Source organism: Stigmatopora argus, chromosome 13, assembly GCF_051989625.1.
Source record: "Stigmatopora argus isolate UIUO_Sarg chromosome 13, RoL_Sarg_1.0, whole genome shotgun sequence".
NCBI lineage: Eukaryota > Metazoa > Chordata > Actinopteri > Syngnathiformes > Syngnathidae > Stigmatopora > Stigmatopora argus.
In genome coordinates, this window is record NC_135399.1 from 11,077,973 (window position 1) to 11,102,188 (window position 24,216).

The window sequence follows — 24,216 nt, forward strand, 5'->3', positions numbered from 1 at the left end:
TAACCATGCACAACCTTGCTTTACCTCCATGGGCCCCCATAAGAATGAATGTAAATTAGAGATCCCACTGTTTCTCACAGGTTAAATGAGCACTTGAGCCAATTCTCCTTGGTAACATAAGAGCTTACAGCACCTGGTATTCCCAGGCAGTCTCCCATCCTAATACAAACCAGGGCCAAACCCACTTAGCTTCCAAGATCAGACATGATTTGTGGGTAGTATGCCATAAGCCCACTAGGACAAGATCTGATATTTTGATCATGTTAGCAAAACCAAACTTTTACCTGTTAAGTGAACATTTTTCAATGAAGGCCCGCAAATATATAGGATATAGACAAACTATAGCATCTAAAGCACAACTCCATAACATCTGTTTAGATATTCAACTTTCCATCAGTTTATCTTGCTCTCTGTGTAACCTCATGGAAAATGTGCCAAGTTAAGAACAAGGAAATGCTAATACAATATTAAATAAAGCCTACAAATACTCTCCACCAGGGGTCTCAATCTCACTTTAGTGTTTGAGACCCGAGCTCTAACATAACAGCGCCTGGCATTACCATCCGATATTTTGGGTAGCACCTCTAATGTTAGCAAAACCAAACATTTGCCTGTCTAGTGCACATTTTTCATTGAGTTTGGGCCGCTAAGACAGGGTGTTCTTAAATGTTTGACCCCATTTCATAGACCAATAATTTTGAGGTAGGAGACAGTGGAGCAGGTTCGTGAAGCCTTCCTGGATAGTCCTCGGAAGAGTGCTAGAAAAGAAAGTGTGGAAAACCACATTCCAGCCCTTTTCTTGAATTTTTTGGTGCCAGGTCCTAATTTGTTTTGTAGTTGGTGCCTTTGCAAAATTTGTGAAGAAGGCACGCTGCACTGTCTTCGGCATACTCTAACACTCAAACATGGCATTTCTGAAACCTGAAAAGATAGAAATGCCCAATGTTACACACAAAAACTTGAGTTAATTTCAACGAAAATTATCAAAAATAATTGGCCTACGAAATGGGCTCAAACATTTTGGAACATCCTGTATTTGTATTAGTACAACTTTAAATGTAAAATATGTCACATGATGTAGGTTTCAAACAGTAGGACCGACAACAAGTGAGCATTACGATCTTTGCAAAAGCATCAAGTGCAATCCACTCACTGGGTTGGCTGTGTTTCTAAAGATTTGGCAAACATTTTGATTAGAAAACATTTAAGCTGCTTAAACAGGTTTATTTCACAAAGCTGCAAAAAAGTCAACTTATAGTAAATGAACAAAGCAATTGACTGGAAACTTAAACTACTAAAAAAATGTTTGTTTCCAAAAGCGGATTCCAAAATAGTTTCTAGTAGTCTTTGGTAGCGGAAAAAAAACGGTGCTGCGGTTATTAACTCATTCGCTTCCATTGTTGACCATAGACATCTCAGTGCCATGTTTCAGTGCCATTGACGCCGACGGGTGTCAGATCCATTTGAAAAGGAAGGGTTGGCTCACTGGCTCACTGGTTCACTGCCAAACCTTAAGGTTCAAATGGCTTAAATGCCTATTTCTATCCTTTGCAGCTAGTGAGTTACATTAAAAAATAGTTTTGTTTTGTCAGTAACACCACGGGGGAGCTTAGGGTACATAAACAAAGAGAGACAATCGTCTAAAGTCAAGTCGAGGTCCAAGCAAGGATACACACGCAAAATGGCATTACGTCAACAGCGTGACACACATTCATCGTATCGTACGCCGCACGTACTCAACGCAAGTTGATTCTGTTACGAAGTACAAATATACACTATTAGGAGTGGGAGGCAGACAAAAGCTTTGGAGAAGGCACAGAGCATCAGTAACGTACTATTAACACGGTGGAACAAAAAAAACTCTACCAAAAACATTTAGCCCAAATCTTTGATAACCAGCCTTTAATAATGCCAGATTCGGCCTGCGCTTAGGACTTTAAACTGGATATCAAAGACATGAAAGTAAATGTTCTTTTTCGTAGAAGTGAGCCGAACGTTATCGCTCAGTTAAAGAGCGGAATACCACATATGGCACCAACCTCGGGAATCTCCTTCCACGGTTACGGAAGTGTGTGTGAGGGAGGTCGGGGTGGGCGGGGTTAGAGGAGGTTCCGGTTCCCGAATATGTTCCCGGGGTCCACGTAGTCCTTGACGGACTGCAGCATGCCCAACCCCACGTTGGAGATGGTCTGCCTCATCCACTCCTTGCGAAGCTTCCCCACTGCCAAGGTACAATAGAAACGAATGAGGATGGAGGGGGTCGGGGATGGGGAATGAAAAGGGGGATGTTTCGGGTGGGGGACGTGGGCACGGCTGATTGCTCGGCAGGCTGCTGTGAGCCAATCAATCTTATGAGAGTGAGTGAATAAACAGAGAGTGATAAATGCTTTTATTCAGCCAGGAGAAATGTTTTGCATGGCATGATTTATAGAGCTCAGCAGACTATCAAACTCATTAGGCCTCATGGGCGCGCTTGTGTGTGTGTGTGTGTGTGTGTGTGTAAGCGGGCTCCCATAGGGGGATAAGGAGGCGGTCCTACAAAGCAGCCCACCCAACCACCCTCGCTCACTTACTTACTTACTTCCCCTCCAGCGAGGGCAAAGTTAACTCAATGGCTTCCGTTGTTTCTATACTAAGACGCAAAACTGAAATTTTGCTATGGAAAATTGCGAATAAAATTGCCTGAATTCCTTTAAATAGACTAATAACTGCCAAAAATGTTTTTATACTTCTGTATGGATGTTTTTCAGAAGTTTCAATGTCAAGATGTATCGCATGATCAATTGAAATGAAAATATTGTTTTTGTGTTGAATTGCAAGCCATGTAAATAAAAGAGCATATGAACGTCACCAACTGGCGTATTACAATATGAAACGGAAGCGATCTTGTGTCCTCTTTTTGTTCTAATCTTGCGACTGTGCCATTTGAAAGAAATGCAATTCAGTGCGTTAGCGTGAATCCAGCTTCATTCTTTGTCACATTGCAAAAGATATGAATGTTCTAAGAGTGGAGGCAAAAGTTGCACGCACATTTGGGGGTCGCTTGATCGATTAAAAGCAGCATAATGCTAGCGTTTGGGAAAGACTGAGCCTGAGAACAGGTGCTCCTTACTGTGTAAACACTAAAAAGTGGCCAACGTAATGACAGGAGATTGGACGGGGGGAGCTCCCGCCCCCACGGAGACAGGACGAGTCCTGACATATTTGTTATTAGAGTCCAGCCAAGGAGAGCCAGATGGGGATCAGGCTGTGAGGGGCTCCTGACACAAGAGGGCAGACAAGGGGGTCACCGGGGGGGCTGTGATAGCACACGCACCTCCAGATGGTGACAGAGGAACCAATCAGCTGCTGCCTCATAACTACCAAAAAAAGAAGAAAAAACGGTGCTCTCCAGGAGCACCCTCCCCCTTTGGTTCCACTACCTCCACACCTCCTCCTGGGGAGGAGAGAAAACAGAAGGTGGCAGGACTGCATCATTGCCTCCATCAGCGTGATAATTTACACATCTATCTTGTCGCCCTCGCGCTCTCTCTCTCGTCGGCCGTCACCATCAATCTCCGGCGGGCGATTTCGCAGCTGTGGCGAGCCGGAAAGAGCGACGCGGACGAAGGCCTCGTCCAGCCACCGAGAAGCGGAGCTCAACCCAATCGCGTCTATCTTGCGCCAGCGCTGCTCGCCGGCCAAGGTGAGGACGGAGGGCTCCCGGTCGAGGTAGAGCACGTCGGGCCCCGCCCCCTCAGTATTGATAGATGGAGCAGCGTGCAGGTGATGGATGCTCAGAGGCTCCTCGCTGCTGCCGCGCCAGTGACCCACTTGAAACACTGCTTTAACAAGCACTCATCCATTTTCTATCAGGCTTATCCTGTTTGGGGTCACGGGTGTCTGGAGAGCAACCCGCACGAGTTTACAGCAAGCGGCGGGGTACACCCTGGATGGATCGCCTGTCAATCAAATGGATGACACAAACTGCGGCGATATGGCACAGTGGTAAAGTAGTTGTCTACCCAACGCAAAGCCATTGGAGTCCATCGAAGCTAGCATTTACCAAATCCACATCACAGCGACCGAAACGATGGCCGAGGAGCTAAAACGCCAATGCCAATCCCTATTTTTCACCTGGTTCAAGCACCACAAAAGATCAACTCTTACTGGGAAAACCAACATGTCGGGGGCACTCATGAGTGACGACCCCTCCATAGATTTAAAATACTACCTCATCTCGTACTGGTTATCTGATAATTGGATGTGTGCTATCCAGTTACTGCTCGATCCCACATAAAAGCAGACACTAAAATGTTTCAGCCTTGATCCTGAAATTTTACAGGTAAGAAAGGGGACAATGTGACTCCTGTGGGTTAAGCCACTCGCGAGCACACGTTAGGATCGTGTCGCGTGCAACGGAGACAGTGGTGAATCGCTGGACATAAAAAAAAGTGTATTTGTTGCTGTGCCCTCCAACCTGGCCATCCTTGAGTACATCTGTTTGCTTTGATACACAAAAGCCATTGGAAGCGGCGCCATTTGTCAGCGGCTGATTGTACCCAGACAAACTGGTCTGTCCCCGGCCAGATAGCGAGCCCCACCGTTATTAATCACAATTACAGAGTGGGTCTCGCACAGCGAAGTCACATCAATACGTTCCCCATCTCCTCTCCCCCTCCCTCACGCAGGAGGCTCGGGGTGGCCCGGGCCACCGTTTGGAGGTCAGCATTCAAGCGGGAAGACTGGCGGCATCATTTAGGTCGGCCCACGCCACCTCCTTTTTATTAGCCATCTTTTAATTTTGAACCCGTCCCCCGCCTTTGGGGAAATATTGCAATTTAATATCGCGGCTGATTCACTGCATACTGTTTTTGACAGGTGTGATGAATAGCCTGAAGTGATGTATGAAAACAGCCAGGCGGATGGCAATATAGATAAGGCGGGCATTTCGCCGAGCCCTGATGGGGCCGGCGGAGTCGCTCGGCTGCCCTTCCCTGCTCACGTTTCATTTTCCTGCCGCCGAGACGAACAAATGGCTTTGTCGCAGACCCGCAAAAGAGGCCAAAACCTCCGTTTGGCGCTCGCCTGTCAATGCTCTCAACTCTCACTGAGGTGGGAAACACGCATATCGATTTGTAACAATTTGACTCATGTAGGACCCCAAACATGACATGGAAAACATTTACATGTGCGCTCACTGCTCCTAGTATCAAAAGTGGCCTATACGAAGTGTAGTATGGTGCCAAATACGAATCAAATAGACAGAAAATATTATCACAATCTAAAAAAGGGTCTTTTCCTACCTCCATGGTGATGTGATAAACTGCCTCCATTAGCAAGGATCTCTTCTCGAGCAGCATGCTGAAGAGAAAGAAAGAAAACATCAGACTTGAGTCATCCATTCTCATTGTGTGAGCATATTCTTGCATGGGCCAATGGACTGAGGTACCTCCACTTGTTCATAGACATGCACTGGCTCTGCGAGACCCCTGTAGTTGAAGGCGAAGTAAAAGTAGACGCAGGCACCGGCATCGTAGGTTTGCGTCACCCTGAAAATCAAGAGAGAGGTATTTAAATACTTGCCTGTGAATGGTTTGGATTGTGGTACTGCCAATGAAGTCTAATTTTATATTTGGTCCTATGAAGGGTACAGCTCAGATGTATGCATCAGAAATTGACTGGTGGGATTTTATATTTTGAAAAGGCTGCCTCATGGGAAGCAACTTTGGTTTAATCTTCCCACAGCTATCTTTAGTATCAAGCATTGTTTGCCTTGATTTCCCCTGCATTTGGTTAGTGAGTGACCAGTGAAGGGTGTACTTTGCCTCTCAGTCAAAATGTCAACTGTGATAGTCTTCAGCTAATCCACGACGCTGAGAACATCCTTTAAAGAATGGATGAATGAATAAATAAGATTGATCACCTTGGCTATTATCATCAAAAACTCAAATTGGCACAACCCCCTCCCACGCTATTGCAGATATTTTCCACTAAAATCTTCACAGATTTGTATATTTTTATTTTTCATTTCCTAGAAGATAATTTTATAATTTGAAGAACCTAAAAAAATCAATATGGTCTCAAAAAGAAAGCCAAACACAAACTTCCTGTGAATGTCTGTCCTTCCAAATCAAAAGCCTCTTAAGTTGAGAGTAAAGACGAGCCCCCCAACTCGGAGCCTCTCGGGCGGCCTCGCTCCCCGCCAAGCGGCCGAGGGCAGAGCCCTTGTTCATTTGACATGGCCCATCGCCTGGCACGCTGGCTACCCCAGAGGTTAAATAGACAAATCAATCATGTGACAGACCGCGGCCGGGAAATGAATAGCTGTGGCATAATCAGGCGGAGGCCTAATCTGTCCACCAGCATAGAGAGGCTGCCTGGCTTGCCGTCTGGAAACATCTCAAAAGAAACACGCAAGTAAATCTTTTGTTTTCTTCTAGTTGGTCCATTAGAGAGCCTTTCTATGCCCATTTACAAAAACACTGCCTCACTACTACCCCAGGTGACTTTGTACAGCAGCTGTACATCAAATGAGGAAGCTAGAATTTAGAATATTGTATTCATTTTCAACTATGGCACGGTGTACGAGTTGTTATCACGTCCACCTCATCAGCACATCGCCCTAAAAAAGCTATCACTTTTCAGAAGAGACAATTCCACACAGTTGAATGGCAAATGTTACCTGCACGTTGATAATGGAGGAAACTGAACTCCTCTGTCTTTACACTCTCCTACAATGCGAGCTTTAACATTCCGGCAGATGTCCAGAACCCTGCAATTCAAGAATATGGGTTAAATATTTTTATTTTGTGGTAGGAATATCGACGATAATAAAAAGGGGACTAAAGAAGTGGACGTGAAAACAGAGACCAGCACAAAAGAGGTTTCCATTGGTGCGGAAATGGCCGCCAGCATGTGCAGCCTTGCAGAAGGCGACGAGGGGGATGTATAATGAGCCGAGCTCCCGCGCTCACTTCGACCGCTCGCTTTTTCGTCATGCGTGTATACGTGTGGGGGTCAAAGACGAAAAGCACAAAACATGGCGCTTACTGAAACTCGATCCCACTACTTTGTAACTCTTTTTTGGATTGAGCAAGTGAGTTGTAGTACAACAGAACAGTCTATGTGCGATCCTATGATGTCATCGAAGAGCTCAGCATGATGTCTCAGATGTCAGTTTAACAACCAATAAGGAATTAATTATGTGTACAATTTGTCTATTACAAAGCCTTGTTTCGTAACACTTGGTCAAAACGGAGGAGTCTCAACGAGAAACACGAACAAAGAATCTGTGCCAATTCGTTCAGTGTAAAGCAACTGATATTAATCAGTGGAAGTGATTTTTTTTCATCACTGACTGATAAAGGGAATTACACAAAGAACCCACGATTATTGAATGTTTGGTAGTGTTGTGCCGGCAAAAAAATTCTACTCGATATCAATACACCAAAAAATACTCAAGAACATTTTTCATTTGACACTAAAAATATATATATATTTATATATAGACAAACAATTGTAATCATTTAGAACAATATTGAAAGGTAATACTATGCGCGTGGTTGATGGGGGCTACCAGTCTGTTGTGAAGGGTACTTATACTTTTGGAATCAAATATTGTATTCGGATACCACATTTGGATTTTGTTTTTGTATAATTTTATATATTTTTGACAACTATAGTGTAGTATGCAGAAAAAATAAATCACCAAAATAGTGTAGTTACCTGTCCCATGGTACAGAGGTCTCAAAAGACTCCCCAATCACATAGTAGTCCATGCCCAAGTCCTGTTCAGAGAGGAATATTAACATATAGAGGTACATAATGAGTATCTATGGCTCATCTCGGTTTCCATCAGAACCATACATCCATCTTTCTAGCCGTCCTACAATTCCACACTTAGAAAAAGTCAAATTCAAAATTTTAACCCAACCAATTTCACCGGCTTTTCATCTTTTGATGGAATATTCAATAACACACTCAAGTTCTAAATACAGAAAGCCAGACTTCAGTTGAAGTGAATATGTAATTATTTGCTCCAACTCGGGATCAAAACCACACAGCCACTGTGACCACAAAGCACACAAACAACTGAGCTAAACACTTGGGCTGACAGCTCAGTGGTCAACTTGCTCTTTTAAAAAGCATAAGCGACCATTTCACACAACTTATCATTTCGAGTTCTACTCAGAGATAGAAGTATGTCCCGCATACTTTCCCATGCGATTATTTAACTCTGTGTACCAAATTACCCGTATTCACTTGGTAAAATGAGTTAAGAATAATCTAAATAACAAGTTACTTAAGAAAAGGAAAACATTTGAGTTACGGCCTTTTAAATTCGCATGACTAATAGAGGTTGTATTTTGTACAGTGCATCCAGTCTGTACCGCTTCCATGTATGCGTGCGTCATTCCTCCACTTTTTCCACTTCCTTTGAAAGTCTGACTGGATGGATTTGAGTTATGAGTTAGCCTTTAACTGCTACAAGTGGAATGGAATCAAAAGACAAGTAATTGTACCAATAAAAACCAACACACTCTAGGGTGGGAGAAGGCATGACAAGAACTATGACCGCATCAGATTACTAAGGGCCTGGAGGTCACCGTGCAGAGGCTTCTTGTGCTGCTCACTACACTGGAGTCTGTCACAGGCCCTGCCCAGCTGCCCATCAGCTAAAAAAAGCTAAAAAAACAACAAGAGCGGTCACCCACCCGGAGGTATGCGATGACAAAGGTCAACATGTAGCCCCTCTGCCCATTGTCCTCTCCGGCTGCCAGGCCACTGGAAAAAAGATAACAGGGTTAATATTCAACAGTGGCTTCTTTGTGAGACGCTCTCACGGCAGCTGTGTGCGAGCCTGTCAATCCAACAATGTGCCGATCAATGGGGCTGTGCTGGCTGCGTCGCCGCAGGTCAGCCGCACATCCATCACCTGCGGAGTGTAATCAAATTTTCATCTAGCACCCAAACTAATCAGGCCAAGCTCATTAGAAAATCACTATATCGATTCATGCCGTTTCCCAACAGCAGAGGAAAATACCCCTTGCGGAGTCGCTCTTATCCATCACTGGCGCTTGATCGTCTTTTACTGGAAATAATGCAATGAAGCCGGGGATGTGCTGTGCACCTGCCAAATTTCTTATGATGCAATTGCTGCTTATCAAAAGGTCAGTCCTCCAGCTCAGCCAATAACAATCTAATAGTCGTGAACAATCAATACTACACAGTATTGTAGTAAGCCATCCCTACAAGAACGCCTACACCCACTGCTTTTTGGCCAAATTGAACTTATTTAAGTATTTCAGATGATGAAGAGGTAACACCATTAAACCGAAATGTATATAGTTTTGAACCAACGTGCAAAATCAGACGTTACAGTCCTTAGTACAAGTGTCATATATTCCTAATATTTTGGCTATTTGCTCCAAATAAGAGGTCTCTACATAAGCCCACTCTGTATTAGAGTCATGTGTTAAGTAAAAAATAATAATTGCCAAGACTATAGTTGTTTTATTGACAACTTAACACATAACAATGGGACCTCATTTTGAATGGGGTGTTTATTTTGTATGGGTTTTTGGACAAAAAGATCCTTCTCCAATAACACCAAAAAACGACGCTTGAATGACTGAACTATTAAAGACAGCCAGATGGATACTAAATTAATAGTGTAAGTTTACCTACATTGTACATATAAAGTGAGTACGTATTTTCTCCCTTTGTGTCCTATAGCTGTCAAAGGTCAAGAATGAGTAAAAAGCTGAAGTAGTTCCAGGCTGTGGTGTGACATAATTATAAGGAAATGCTTCAAATTGGCCTAAATCATCAATGGGGCAACCCAGTGAGCGTGATGTAGAACTGAAAGCCCCCCACCCCCCAGACCTCATTGATCAGCACCAGCAAAGGCAAGCCAGGCAGGAGGACATCCACAGGTGATCCATCACTGCAAACTAAGACAAACAACTGAGTGCCACACCAAGCTCAAAGAGTCCTTTTCAGTTACTTCTACTTATGGCTGCCGAAGTTAAGTGGGGTGACTGATATCTTTGAGAGCGTTGCACAGCCACAGATGTCTGTGTGCAATTGTTGTTGGGACATATGATTGGATTCAACTCGAAAGGAAACATTACATTTTCACAAAGTTGCAAGAAACAGTTCTAAAGTTTAAAATGGATGACGTCTGAATTGTGAGTTGCATTTTTTTTAAATTAAAGTCAATTCCAGATAACTAGCATTTTTTTTCTTAAAGCCAGACATAACATAAAATAATTTGTCCTTATGGCAAACATCATCTCAGTTTCATGCCTTGTAATCCACTGATTTTATTTCCTCACAATATTATCATTTGATAGTGTTATTTTTTTTCATGGACAATTATATATTCCTGGAATAATTCCCCTTCATAAAAAGTATTGGGGTAAATCTTATGTTAGCTTATATTTTCATTATTTTAGAAGGATTTTATTTATAGGACACAGGCTATTCTAAATTTAGTGTAGCACACATCTTTCAGTGTAGTACTAAGCTGTGCTGTTACTAAACTTCATTAATACAGTAGTTCTCGTGCAGAGACAATATCGACACATTTAATTAATTGCCACGGTCAATTTCAGTCAGAAAAAAATGAACCGCTTGTTTAACTGTTTAGTGTCAAAAATGTATCTGTTTTTTACTCAACATTATAAGTATTGCAGGGGTGTTAAAAGTAGAAATTGTATAATGGGTCTGATTTCCTAAATTTCAATGACAATATCAATTAAAACGTTCAAAGCATTTTTTAAGGAGTGGATTGATTAAGACACTTAATGAATTTCAAGGGAGTGGGAAGTGTCAAACTAAAAGATTTTGATTTATTTATATATAACTCAGATTTTTAAGTATTGCAAACAGCTGTTAATTATAGCCCTATAGTAATATTATTTACAGTGAGCTAAAAGGGAAGGAAGTACTGACCCGAATTTTGCAGCAATGTCATAAACTTGTTTCTCGTGCTGCAAGACCTTCTCTCGGTCCCCCTCGAACAGCAGGGTGGCCACACACAAGCGGTTCTGGTCAAAGCCTTTGAACTGAGGATTTAAGAGACCGAGGTACATTTTTCATGAGAAACACTTGTAGATTGCCTACGACACTGAACGTGCGTGCTGGTGTTGTACCTTGGTGATGTACAATTTCTTTAGGCCTTCCAGAAATGAGGTGAAAAGTGACGACACTTGAGGCTTGAGGGCGTGACCTGTGGACACACCAGTTAAGGGTTAGCCATAAAGACGTGGACGCCAAGAAGGATTTACTTTCAAACATTCGTCATAGTCTCCAGCTAGCATCGTCCAAGAATGACAGATCAGACCGCTCAAGAGCTATTTGGGCTCTCAAACAAAAAAGGAGGAGAAAATTTCAGCAACATTTCAATAACTTTACGACGGGCCCGTGGCTGCTGCTGCTGCTGACAGCAACTATAAATCACAGCTTTCTGAAGGGAACCAGACTTGACTCTGTGATATCAGTCTTCCTCATACACACTTTTTTTGATTTATTCCTGATCAGACATACGAAAAGGGCCTGCAGACAAGAAAAATGGGGGCCCAAGGCCAACAGGACCGTTATCAATCAAGTCACGCATGATGTTGCCCAGATTTAACAGTTAATTTATTCCTCATTGCCCATGCTTCAATCTCTTCATCACTGCTGGCCTGATTTTTTTCTGCCTCCATGTCTTCACCTATGTCAACACCCTCACACAGTTTAATTAATAACTCAACATCCAAGAAGAAACATCTCAAATTGCCCCAACCTTTATACAGCGCGCCTCCCTTTCACATAGTGTAGAAAAGCTTAGTGATCATGTCAACGGTTTCATTTTTCATCTTGAATGAGTAGACAGGCACGACTAAATCGCACGTGTAGTACCAATCTGAGAAGGACTTGCGAAGGCAACAATTGATCGTACTCAACATGATTAAAAGTGTGAAACAAGCCACTAATGAGCCCAAGGAACGTATTGTGAAGCCGTGAGTTTTAGTTATTAGGGGGGAAACCTGGTTGCTTCCTCTTGCGTGCTTAATGCTCAGAAGTGCCTACTTGGTGAAAAGCGGAAATCTAGGCGAGATAATGAGATCCCTAGAGGCTAGGGGAGTTTTACTCAGATCTCTGGTGATGCCAGATGCATTGGCTAGACCTTAAGGAACAGCATCATAAAACTTCAATGGAATGACTACTTCACTTGGGCCAAGAGCCATTTTTCATTATGTTGCACCTTATCTTTATGTGGAGAGAAAAAAAATACAACCAGTTCCCTCCATTCAAGGAATAAGAAGAAAGAAGAATAGGTAGTAGGTTCAAGTATAAAAAAGGACAGATGGAAAGAAAAAAAAAGACGTTAAAAAAAATCTGTTGAAGTGATTTGCACAAATCTTACAGTACTTACCAAATCTAAATTGTTCATTATCCATAAGTCTGATAGATGCAGGAGCACACCTCTAAAAGAACAAGAGACAAAAGTAATGACAAAATAAATGAAAATCAATTTAACTTTATTAATAAGAAAGAAAGAAAAAAAGGTCAAACATCAAAAATCAACCAGAAACAACTAGAAGATTAGGATTCTTGTTTGCTAGACTGGATAAATCAATTGTGCATTTTTTTTTTTTAAAGACAATCGTTCATCCAATTTTTTTTTAGTTTCAGCCAAGAAATGTTGCCTGTCAAATTTACATCTATTTCAAAACTGTGGAAATTATTTTTGATATATTTTCTGGATTCTTGTATTTTTGGCTAGTTAAGATAAAATATTTGGTAACACTAAAACAAAACAAAATGGGCCTTTTAATTATATATAGTTCTTAGAAACTGATTCATACTGATGGAAAATAAGTTTTAAAAAATGAATTTCAATTATGTGACCAAAGTGTAAACTTCATAATAACCTATAAAAATTCCAATCTTATCTCAGTATACAATTTTAGTGATTTTTCCCCTTTATTGTACCTTTTTGCACTGTAGATTTTAAATGAATACTAAAGCTGTAAATGTCACTCATAAAAGTAATTGGGTGCATAAACATTTTTAAATCTTAGATATGTATGTAATAAAATAGTGCAATATTACCTGTCTGGCAACTTCTCGAAGACACGTAACCCCCTTCTCAAAGTTGGGGAACACCACCGAGCCGTATTTCTGATATTCGGGCATTGGGCGAATCTTCATTGTCACTTCAGTGACCACACCCAGAGTTCCTGTAGAAAAATCAGAGATTATGAAAAGGACAAAATGGGAACATGTTAAGGTCAGTCATTTATATGAACTCAGCACTCATTGGAGCTTTTATTTTATTTTTTTACAGGGGTCTGGTAAGTGTCTTGAGGGTCCTGTTGGTGACCTTTGTCTCACATTTCACCAAAGGGGTCTGGTTTTCTCCCAGGGTGTGGGAGGGAGCAAGAAAGATTTATCAGCTAGGAGAATGAGGAAATAAAGCAAGACTCTCTCAAAGATAGGCAGGCCCAGAGCCACAACACATATACAGAACTAAACCTCTGACCCACCCTTTCACCCCAGAAAAACTGTTCATTAGTTGCTGCATGAGAGAAGAAGCCACAGTGCTGGAATACGTGATTGCAGAAATAACAGTAGAAAGAAAAGGAGGTGAAGCACTAAAAATGTATATTGGGAGTCAGAAATGTTTTTTAAAGGTATTTATTAGTGTTGCACTGATGCCTATATACTCTAATGATCACTGCGCTAAAATGACAATCGGTTTTGAGGGGTACTAAGAGATAACTTGCCTATGAAAAAGATTTAGTGTCCAACCCCTCATCTCCTTAGCCAAGATTGTCCCCAAATACACAAAGAATTTTGCTTGAGTTTTATGTATATTTGTGAATGCCATTGCTTTTATGAATGAGCGTTACCAGCAACAGTAATTATGGTTTGTCAAACACACAAAAAGATCACAGCAGTCTTGACCGTAAAAGAAGAGTTTCTTTGCCATTTCTGCTCATTTTACTTGTAAATCTTTATAATTGTAAGCTCACTTGTACTGTATTTTAATGGCAAATTTTTAACAATGGATCTGTATAAAAGTCAAGTTAACTACCTAATCACATGCAGCAGTTTATAACATGCCTTTCCTTAATATAGACAGTGTCTTGTCTCTTATTAGATGATCTCCATCAGCCTGATATGGCTTTTAATGAAGTCTCAAATGTGACAATACAAGACACAGGCTGCTCCCCAGTGGCCCAGTGGCAAGCTTGCAGCCAATTTACTCCACTCAGGACCCCCATGCTTCCGATAGGGAGGGGGCAAGATAGGAGGTACTCGTGTGCAGTCATTGGCTGCTATTCATGCTGCTTGACACCCAACCCATTTTGACTTAGGGATTGGACGTCTAGCACCGTTGGCTCATGACTAAGCAGCAGCAGAATACTACATATTAATGGAATTGCAGCACAGCTAATAAAATGCTTTTTTACTTCACTTAACTAGCAAAGCAGAGTTTAAGGTTAAACAGTTGTGTTGGAATGTACAAGCTGAGTCCAGGCCAGTCAGACCAAGGACAAGGCCCTGCAGACACGTGGGTAAGCATGAGAATAATCCTCATGTTGCCACGTTATCAGACAGACAAGAGTGGACACAGCTGCAAATGTACTCAAACGCTAGGCATAAAGATGAAGTAAAAAAAAAAAAAAGTGAGCAGACCTTCAGATCCCATGATGAAGTGGTGAACATCCGGCCCTGTAGACATGCGAGGGCCCTGACAGCTCTTCTCAATCACCCCACGTGGCGTCACCATCTTAACATGTATAACCTATTCCCATAGAGAGCAGAAAAAGGTGACATACAGTTCTCAGTCAGAAATGTTTTCCATTTTTTTTGGTTTCCAAATTAGAACCGTCGCTCCACATCATGTGGGACCACTTTTGCTATGGTCTGTAATTCAGAGGGTGTAAGTGAAAATATTTCCATCTTATGAACAGACAGGCACGCACCAGATCCTCAATGTTGCCATAGATGTTTTTCTTCATGCCGGATGCTCTGGTTGCCACCCAACCGCCCACAGAACTGAACTCCATGGAGTCCGGCTCATGGCCTGTGCAGTAGCCCATCTCGTTAAGCTGACAACACAAGAGGAAGCATTATTAAAAATGGAAAGTAATCTTTTTAAGAGTGTATCTTTAAAGATAAACACATTCATAAATTAAGAATGAATTTTGTAGTTTGGTTATATTAAAGAAAACCTTTCAAAGGGTATTTAAAAAAAACTATTTAACAGCTATTATGTATTCATCCTTTCAATCATGAAAGATACAAAAACAATCAATCACAGAAATACATTTATATAATCACAGGATTCACTTTCAATATCTTCAACCATTAATTTTACAAGCCAAATTATATTGCAGCACTAGACTGAGGCTTGTGGCATCCATTTTTATTGAGGTTTAAGTAATCAAATGTGATTCCTTTCAGTGTCAATATATAATTTGTCACTGCTATGAGGGCTAGGAGTCTTTGGTAAATTTCCAAAAATCTCCACAAGAGGGCATTAAAATAAGAAATGATTCAAGCAGTGACCTTTTACTGTAATTTCTATGACATGGATAATGACAAGTTAGCACCAACTCAAGCTATGATAAGTATCAACTACCGACTCTTTACGAGTTGTGGAGACTCACCTGTCGCTCCAAGTCCTGACCAATGATGCCGGCTTCCAAATGAGCTGTTAGATTTTGTTCATCAATCCACAGAATGCGATTCTAAGTGTAGGTGGAAAAAAAAGGCATTTGTGAGTCGTTTTACTGTGTGAAGTTGTTAGTAGTGTGAACTTGGTGCTGCCATTACATTGTGTGCAGTGGGGCCACCATTTTCATGTGCCCAAGGTTAAACTCAATTTAATATCTAATTTCAAATATATGACTCTTATTTGGGCCGCCAAGCATCGGGCTTAGGGTTACCTGCATGGGGTCATCGTGCCCCGCTCTCCCATCAATTACATTGCAGAGGTAATAAAGTTTACGTTCCTGCTTTGCTGCTTCTTTCACTCACCCGAGTCACGTCACCTTCAACCTCTGACCTCAGCAACAAAGTATCAGTTGAACAGCAGCGTATTTTTATTTTCACACGGTTCAAAGGACAAAACTGTACTGGATATTTGCTGCTTTATATTATGTTGTAAAAATTTTACATTATCGTGTGCCGGAGAAAGAGCTGGATTTACATTATGATTAATGGCTGCTGCCAAACCCTTACATTTGTGTTATGCAAGTAGTATGTTTTCACATTCATGCAGTGGAGATGTTTTACTACTATTGTTACAGTGATGGCTTTGTTGTAAGTAGCAATTATTAAATGATTTTTTTTTGTGTGTGTGGGGATAATAGAATGTTGTGTAAATCTAATTCCAACATCAACAACTGGCATTGTTTTAGAATTAAAACTATTTGTAAATACTGTAATAATGGATGTAAAATCAATCTTTATGGCCCCATTGTGTTCAAATAAAACGAACTAAATTGCACATGTATTTAATGCAACATCTCACATATGGTATTAAACAAATATTACATTTGCACGCCAGTTCGACAAGTTTGACAACACAAAAAGAGGAAAAAGGAAAACACAAATGTGCAGTGAGTGGGTGTTACATTAACAAAATATGTGTAGGTTTACAAGGAATTTAGTAGTACTGTGAGAAAGATACTTAGCCATTTACAGTACATACCATTTGAGAGGTATCCAGGGACACGATACAGCGAGCTTCATCTGCGGGACACTCGAGGGCACTAGAAACACTTGTGCCGCCTGTAATGGGGTCATTTGCTCATTAATGGGGTTTAGTTCATTAACTAATTAATTCACTGCCATCTTCCCAGCTAAAATAGATCAGATCTCTATCGCTATTAATGGCAGTCAATGAGTTAAAAAGCATGGACATTGACTGAAAAACCCACATTTTAAATTGGCATTGACCTTTTATTTCATTCTTACATGATTTTTTTTCTGACTTTGGGTGCCAAATTGCATTTAAAGTGTCCAGAATGTCATTCTTCAAGCGAAATTTAGTCGATTAAATAAATGAGTAACAAATTCCCGACAGAGAAGTTGTACTAGTCCACAGCAAGACCGCATGTTTAATTTTAAATAACGCTTTATTTATATACTTTCTGCTTAATACAGAACCTTTTAGAACTATGAAGTGGAAACCCCCAGGGAACTTTTATCAGAATTCAGCGCTCCAGATACTAGTGGGCGAGGCAAAAGAACAAAGACCGGATGTATTTGCATAATAAGGTACGGTGTCATAACAGTTATCTATTTCAAATGATATCGATTTGAATCGTAAACACGATTGCATTCAGATAGAAAACAAAATAACACCTCAACCTGAACACACTCCCATATTATAGTTGAAACTGTTTAGAACACTGTAAAAATGTCTTTGTTGATCTTTTAAAAAAGTAAACTTTGACAACTTACCTCCGTATGGTATTAAACAAACGTCATGTTTGCATGCCAGTTCGACAAGTTTGACAACATCAGTGTGGCAATCTGCAAAGAGACAAGACATCATCTTCAGATATGAGGATATCATAATAGATATAAATATACTAGCATTCAAGCTCGTCGAGGGCAAACATAAATTAAGTCTCGTAGCACCTGGTAAAATAAATAAAAACTGACATAGGTGATAAATTGTGTGTTTATATTGGCACAGCCATTAGAGAAGGAAAACAGGGTGTGTATTCATTTTCCAGAGGCTATTCCTAAGTGAAGTAAAACTGGATAAAGTGGTGCTCTTTGTGGTGAGATGATCCGAATCAATACAAATGTGTTGCAGCCAATAACAGACCTGACGTAAGGTCACAGTTAGTGGGTGCACGTAAGCGTGCTTAAGTGTTTTTAGCAGCAGAGTGAAATGCCTGCATCCTGTTAAAGTCTACTGACTGACAGACAAGAGACATGCGCGTCCGTTAAAATGAACATCCGAACTAAGTTTAAGACACAAAAAATAAACAGGTTGGCTGAACTATAAGACAGACTATACATTGTAGTCAGGAATGGAACTGACTGAACAATTAAATAAGTGTTCGGACTGTAAAGGAAAAAAAAATACAACAAATCCAAACTGGTTTTGCACAGCGTCTAACTTGGAAACAGCACACATTGTAAGTTAGAATCATCAATGCAGGCCAAAATTGGATAGGAACCATCCTCCATCGGACACCTTTTATGAAGTCTACTATCACACTTATCTAAAAAAATTAATGATATGGCTGAAATAAAACATATGGCAAAGACATAAAAGAAGAAACTCACCGGGCCACACCACCACATCGGGAATGCGACCGACTCTCCCTTCTCGAATGGCAAAGATTTCATGTAAGCAATGCCCTGTCAAAAGCAAAGTGCACAAGGGAAAAACAATTAAACATTCTCACAGGTGAGACTAAAGTTTATCCCAGTGAGTGTTACCGTGGCTGCGGAAAACGCGGTCCTCGGCATCGTGTGAAAAAGAAATACCAGAGGATTTCAAATCCTCCACAAATGGCTGATTAAGAGTGGGAAGTGGTATGGCGCTGCTGTTCAGGAGGGGCTGAGACAAGACAAAACAAAACATTGTTATTTACTTGCTTGCGCTTACTGCGGACAGAACAATGGTGAAAAAGCTCTTTTACGGTTGCCGGAGTTTTGTGCTGCACACTGGCTCCAAAAGTGCTTTCAAACCAGTCTTTGAGCGCTGGCATGATCAAACCACTTAATCTATATCTGAAAAGAGAACAGGAGGATACATAGCATTTTTTCCTTCATCTTTAGCTTGCACATTTACACAAGAGCAGTTGAGAAACATTCTTTTTTTCCAAGTCATTACTTAAATAGCATTTACATATCTCAGATACATGTCACTCACATCCTTCCTGCACTCAATGGTAACTTCAACTTCAACTCCATGAGTCATTTATGATATTATACAGATTGTTCGAAAATACTGCAATAAATAAAACACTTGGTTCCATTTATAGGACACCATCAATGAAGTGTTATCATACATATTATTAATTCTCTTTTATGTTCCCATTTGTGTGCAGGAGGTTTTGCAGATCTTTGCCTAAAATATAGAGCTTTCCTTCTGTTTTACTGTTGTTCTCAAACCTCATAAAACACTTTTTTTAGTACAAGCATAATGAATTAAATCAAAATAGACATAATAGCAATCCAATCTGTATTATATAAGAGCCACTAGGTGGCACCCGTGTGGTATCACGGAGTTGGGCGGTGGATTGCTGGTGAAATGATTGATGCAACACCCCCCCAAGATTACAGTTACAGGATAGAATCCTTACACAAGATGGTCACGTGAGTGATTAGGTCTGTCATTTGGCCTCGGGAGAAATAGTTTAACAAGTTGAAAAGAGTTTTGTTCAACTTCTCTTACTTTTTTCCAGTGAACTCTGCTTGGCCTTTCTTATTAAAGAAGAACCTGGAATCGTTGTAGCCCCAACCATTCCATTTCATGATCTCCTGCCTGGAAGAACATAGAAGAATACAATGACAATAGTGAAGGTATGGGGTTCATCAGATGTTACAACTTTCTTAAGTTAAAGCAAAAAGGACCGCCAAATGATCCGATACCCGCTCTCACAAAAGCCAAACTGTCTTTAGGAGACATTAATGGACATACTCCAAATATTTACTACAACCTTCAAGTCTTAAAGTACAATTTGAAAATATTTTGTTTGAGGGAAAATTAAGCCCCTAAATCAGGGGTAGGGAACCTATGGCTCGGGAGCCATATGTGGCTCTTCACTAACCTGTGAGGTAAAATATGTATTTAAACCACTGGTGACAGAGCCGAGTCCCGAATGCGCCAACAGGAGCGTCACTATGGCGCTGACACTCTTTTACTTCAATCGGATGTTGACGCCATAAATATAATTGAGTTGACTGTATGTTTTGCTTTTACTTTAGATTTTAAGACTTCTTTCCCTTCTACTATATACTCTCGCCAGTATGCATTTCCTATGAAGACAACACTAAAGGAGTTTTAGCATTGTACTAAATTTAACAGGTACCATTGTACGATTGGAAATATAATCCATGGCATTGGCATTACTTGGCAAAAGTGACACATTCATACAGTGTTGCCCAGGCAACTAGCAAAGTCGTCATATTACATTAACTGAACATTAACATTTCCTGTTAGCCATAAAAACAATCTTTCAACAGGCCACAACTTCCTCCAGTGGATCAAATGTAACGTAAATCCAACAGAACAGACTTGACTAAAACAATCCCTCTGATACGAGAAAATAATAATAAAATAATATAATGTGTAAATGACAAATACTATTTTGTAAAAATCCCAATCCCCAGATGTAAAAACCTAACTAAAACGTTTTGGAAGAAACCCTTCATCCAGACTGAGGGGGTTATTTACCGCAAAATGACTGTGCTAAGTGGAATTTCTCAAACAAATACTACCTGTGTTCACTGACCTCATGACCACCAATTAAGCAAGTGATGATATGTAAAAATGTATAAGCTACTTTTCTGCATGTGTGCTCTCTGCCAAAAAAAGGAGAAAACGAAAGCATTCAATTAATTGGGGATGATGTCACATTATACTTATCAACTGGTCACACGAGAATTCCATCATGAATATGTCATTGGGAAAATGTAAAATGTAGTAACCTCTATAAATTCTTTACATTATATAGATCATCCGGAAACATATTGCAATAAAAAACCATACTCTATGTTCGGTGATTATATTACTTTTGCAGTATTTGAAACTTGTCAGGTTACACAGGTCAGAACTTTGTTAAGGGAAACGGGGCCAGATTCTTTTCTACACGTTACTGCAGCTGTTGAAACCGATTTGACGCCAAAAGACAGCTGTGCCTTCCAGAGGTTCTTTGAATGCATCTCGGCTGTCAATAGGTTGAAAGTCAGACCACCATAACTCTTAACCAATCAAATCAAGCAAAGAAGCCCAAGTTGGATTCACAGTCTCATCTCTCTGTTGCAAAAACGAATTAACGCCGTAAGCACGTGAAACCAAATGTCGCAGAAACGCTGGAAAAGTTTGTCCCTGTAAATAATAATAAAATATACGTGAAATACCGAGTACACATCTTGAGTGACCTTTCGACAAGTTATATTGAAGATCCACTACATACTTGGTCCATTTTTCCTTGTCGATCACTCATCCTCGTAACTTAAGTGAACAACAGAAAGTACAATAAACTAACAATATCATGTAATGTGAATTAATTAAGACAATGGATGTTACACAAAACCGCACCCACACAGAATAAAACTAGTGCTAGGCAGAAAGCATTCTGACCAAAACCGTTTTCTGCGTCTTACTATGGAATTTAGACTCGTCTGAAAGGTAAATAGATCACGTATAAGGTCATCGCCGCAATCGCTTTGAGTTTTTATGGCGTGAGTTACATAGCTTAAGCTTATGAGGGGGATGTGTGGACCCTCCTCAACCCCCGCTCCATCACAGCCTTGTACCTCCTCCTCGGCATGGTCGTCTTCTCCTGCCGTGGGACATCCGCCTCGATCCCCTGGGCTTTACACTCCGCGGCTACTATAGCGGAACCGCTAGCCGCCGATGTTCGCAAATGCCCTGCAATTATCCTCAAACTCTGCTGGGAGACTCGCTGGCTGTCGGAGACGGAGCCGCTGTCGGACGCCATGCTGCTTCCGTGTTTGTGACGGGAGGGAGAGGAACTGTCACAGGCTTTAGGAGGAAAGTGTGTGGCGTTCATGCAAATCCGGAAAAAAAGAATTTTGTGGCTCTCTGACTTCCTAAAAACGCCCTTTTGCACGACGTTGTTCTCTTTTTTTCCCCATTAACTGTTTCCTGGTTAATAATGTCTACGAACAAAGGCCACTTTACTGATTAAAGAAGTATCTTCCTTTTTTCCTTCAAAAAGTACACATTGTTCAGCATGCATGGTTAACAATCAATTAAACGGCAATTTGACCCCAAAATCGCGATAGCCTGCTTCAAGTTGTAATGTCAATCATCTATTGCTGCTACACTTTAAACCGGCGATTTCACACACAGTTGCAACATTTACCACACAGAGAAGGAGGACTTGAAGTCACCACGATTTTCCCAGCATGCCTTGCTGCTCACATTTATGCAAAGACTGCAATTACAGTGCACTCATTTTTCCATGAACTACAATTGAGCAACGACAAATGGTTCTTCTTTTTCACGGAAAAAGCACAATTTCAATACATGTCTAACCTTTATACACAAATGTTGACAATTGAATTTAAAACATTTTACTTTGGTAAGAAAAGGGTGTATAAATGAGTCTGTTTGCATATTTTGATTACATTTTATATAAAAATAAATAAACATGCAATGCGCAATTTTTGAACCTTGACATAATTCATACAATTATGTTAACTACTAAGTATAAAAATGGTAGCTGTAACTTGTGAACTGTTTTTATTAACTGGATATGTTGGAGGTATGTTTAGTAAACTAGAAATTACCCTGAACCAACATGGATTCACTGTTGACTTTTCTACCTCACCTCCACTGAGTCATTAGACCAGCATGGCTACTGTTTCCATATGTCACCACTGAACACTTAAAAAATGATTTAAAACCTACAGATGACTATAAACCATACTGAAATTGATAGTTTAATTCAATCCTGATCAAGCTGTAAACCAATCAGAGAAAACTTGAACATATAGGAAAACTTTATTTTGAGCAGGGGGGGAAAAAAAACAGGAAAAATGTATCAAATATCCAGATCTTTACGAACTCCTTTCCCTTTATGGCCTTGTTAGATTTAACTTCCAAAACAAAGTTCTGTAATGCACTGACTACGAGAAGTGAGAGTCTGAGTGTATCACAGAACTTTATTTGGAAAGCCACAGTGCCACCTCATAGGTTTATCTTCATCCACTAGAGTGACATGGAGTTCCCTTGACCTGCAAAAAAAAAACACAAAAACCACCATACATCTGTTGTAGTTTAAAACACTTCCAACGTTCATGCATAAAATGTCTTTTTTTGGGACCAATGTGTGCCTTTGGTGTGAACGCTCCATATGGAACAGGCCTTCTGGGTGGCAAAGTAGTATACTATCAGTCAGGTACTGCATGCCAGATGGGAGTCTTATACAGATTTGCAGTAGTTTTAACAGGTTTTGCAGACTCACAACTATTAAAGAAGCAATTGTTATGTATATATACTGTCAAAAAAACATCTCTTTAACGGAGTTGGTTCCACTTGTAGTTTCTACCTGTTGAGCCTTGAGGATTCAACAGGCCTTGGCAAAGCTGATACCACCAAGTCAAATTGTTGACAGTGTAGAAAAAAAAGGAAGAAAAAAAGGGAAAAAAATGTGCACAAGGTCAGCGGTTGACCATTATCTAACAGCCATTAAGATACACTTGCTACTTCGACAGTATTCACTTGACAGCAACTTTTGGCAAAACGTCACCTTTAAATCATAACATGAAGATCACGGGGCCGAATAGAGGTAAGGTGGATACTTCAAGAGCCATATTGGGTAGCCATACGGTACCTGAGAGGTAGACATAAGCGGTCAGATGCAGGAGCCAAACAGTCTGCTGGTAAAAATGCAAGGAAAAGGAGTGAAGTGAGGACGTTGCAGAGCCACCCAGCGAGGAAGGGAGAGAGAGACAGATTGAGAGATCACCGATGCCACTCTTTCTTTGCGCCGCTTCATGTGCTGACGTGCAAAGGGGATTGAAGTGGAGGTGGTCGTTGGGTTCGATCGCCGTCGTTTTCCCTTTTTCTTCTGCCTGCTACCTCGTCGCGAATGAGCGCTGCGTGCAGTTGACTCTGTGCAGCTGGAAGAATGTCGACGTGGAGCTGCCAAACGTGAACGCGTGCACATGAGCGCGCTTCACGGGAGAGCATGGAGGGCTGGGGGGGTGAAAAAAAAAAACCTTTTTTTTTTGCATGTGTGTCATTGCACGCTAGAGGACTGCACTTTACTGTGGGTGCCTTTACACAACGGTAGTACTTTTTGAAGACTGTCCTATTATATGGACAACTATTTTTACGACACCAAAACTATGCAATGTTTCAACAACAGTCCGACGTGGATGTTATCTATAAGTCATTTTGAGTGACACTTTGTTAATACAAGAGCAAGATTAAAAAAATAAAACAATAAAGCTTCAGTGAATTACAAAAGTCTACACACCCCAGGTTTTAGTGAGAGGAAAAAG

The 24,216-nt window shown here is 40.8% G+C and overlaps 1 protein-coding gene across 2 annotated transcripts; it reads right to left on the reverse strand.

The window, feature by feature from the left end:
* Positions 1–225: 225 nt before the first annotated feature.
* agps (alkylglycerone phosphate synthase) lies at positions 226–22,070 on the reverse strand. Of its 2 annotated transcripts, XR_013304648.1 has the most exons (21): positions 21,499–22,070; positions 19,412–19,501; positions 18,654–18,744; positions 18,451–18,571; positions 18,295–18,369; positions 17,455–17,526; positions 16,700–16,779; positions 15,654–15,734; positions 14,967–15,092; positions 14,677–14,785; positions 13,087–13,214; positions 12,407–12,458; positions 11,139–11,215; positions 10,939–11,051; positions 8,697–8,766; positions 7,708–7,769; positions 6,665–6,754; positions 5,432–5,531; positions 5,286–5,343; positions 2,040–2,221; positions 226–921 (listed from the first exon to the last, which is right to left on the reverse strand). XR_013304648.1 is itself a non-coding variant. In XM_077617457.1 (20 exons), exons 1-20 carry the CDS (start codon positions 21,753–21,755, stop codon positions 2,100–2,102), a joined length of 1,974 nt encoding a protein of 657 aa, XP_077473583.1. In that variant the 5' UTR covers positions 21,756–22,069; the 3' UTR covers positions 1,204–2,099. The 2 variants fall into 2 exon arrangements, 1 of the variants encoding a protein (XP_077473583.1); XM_077617457.1 differs by lacking the exon at positions 226–921 and having other exon boundaries at positions 1,204–2,221; positions 21,499–22,069.
* Positions 22,071–24,216: the final 2,146 nt, after the last annotated feature.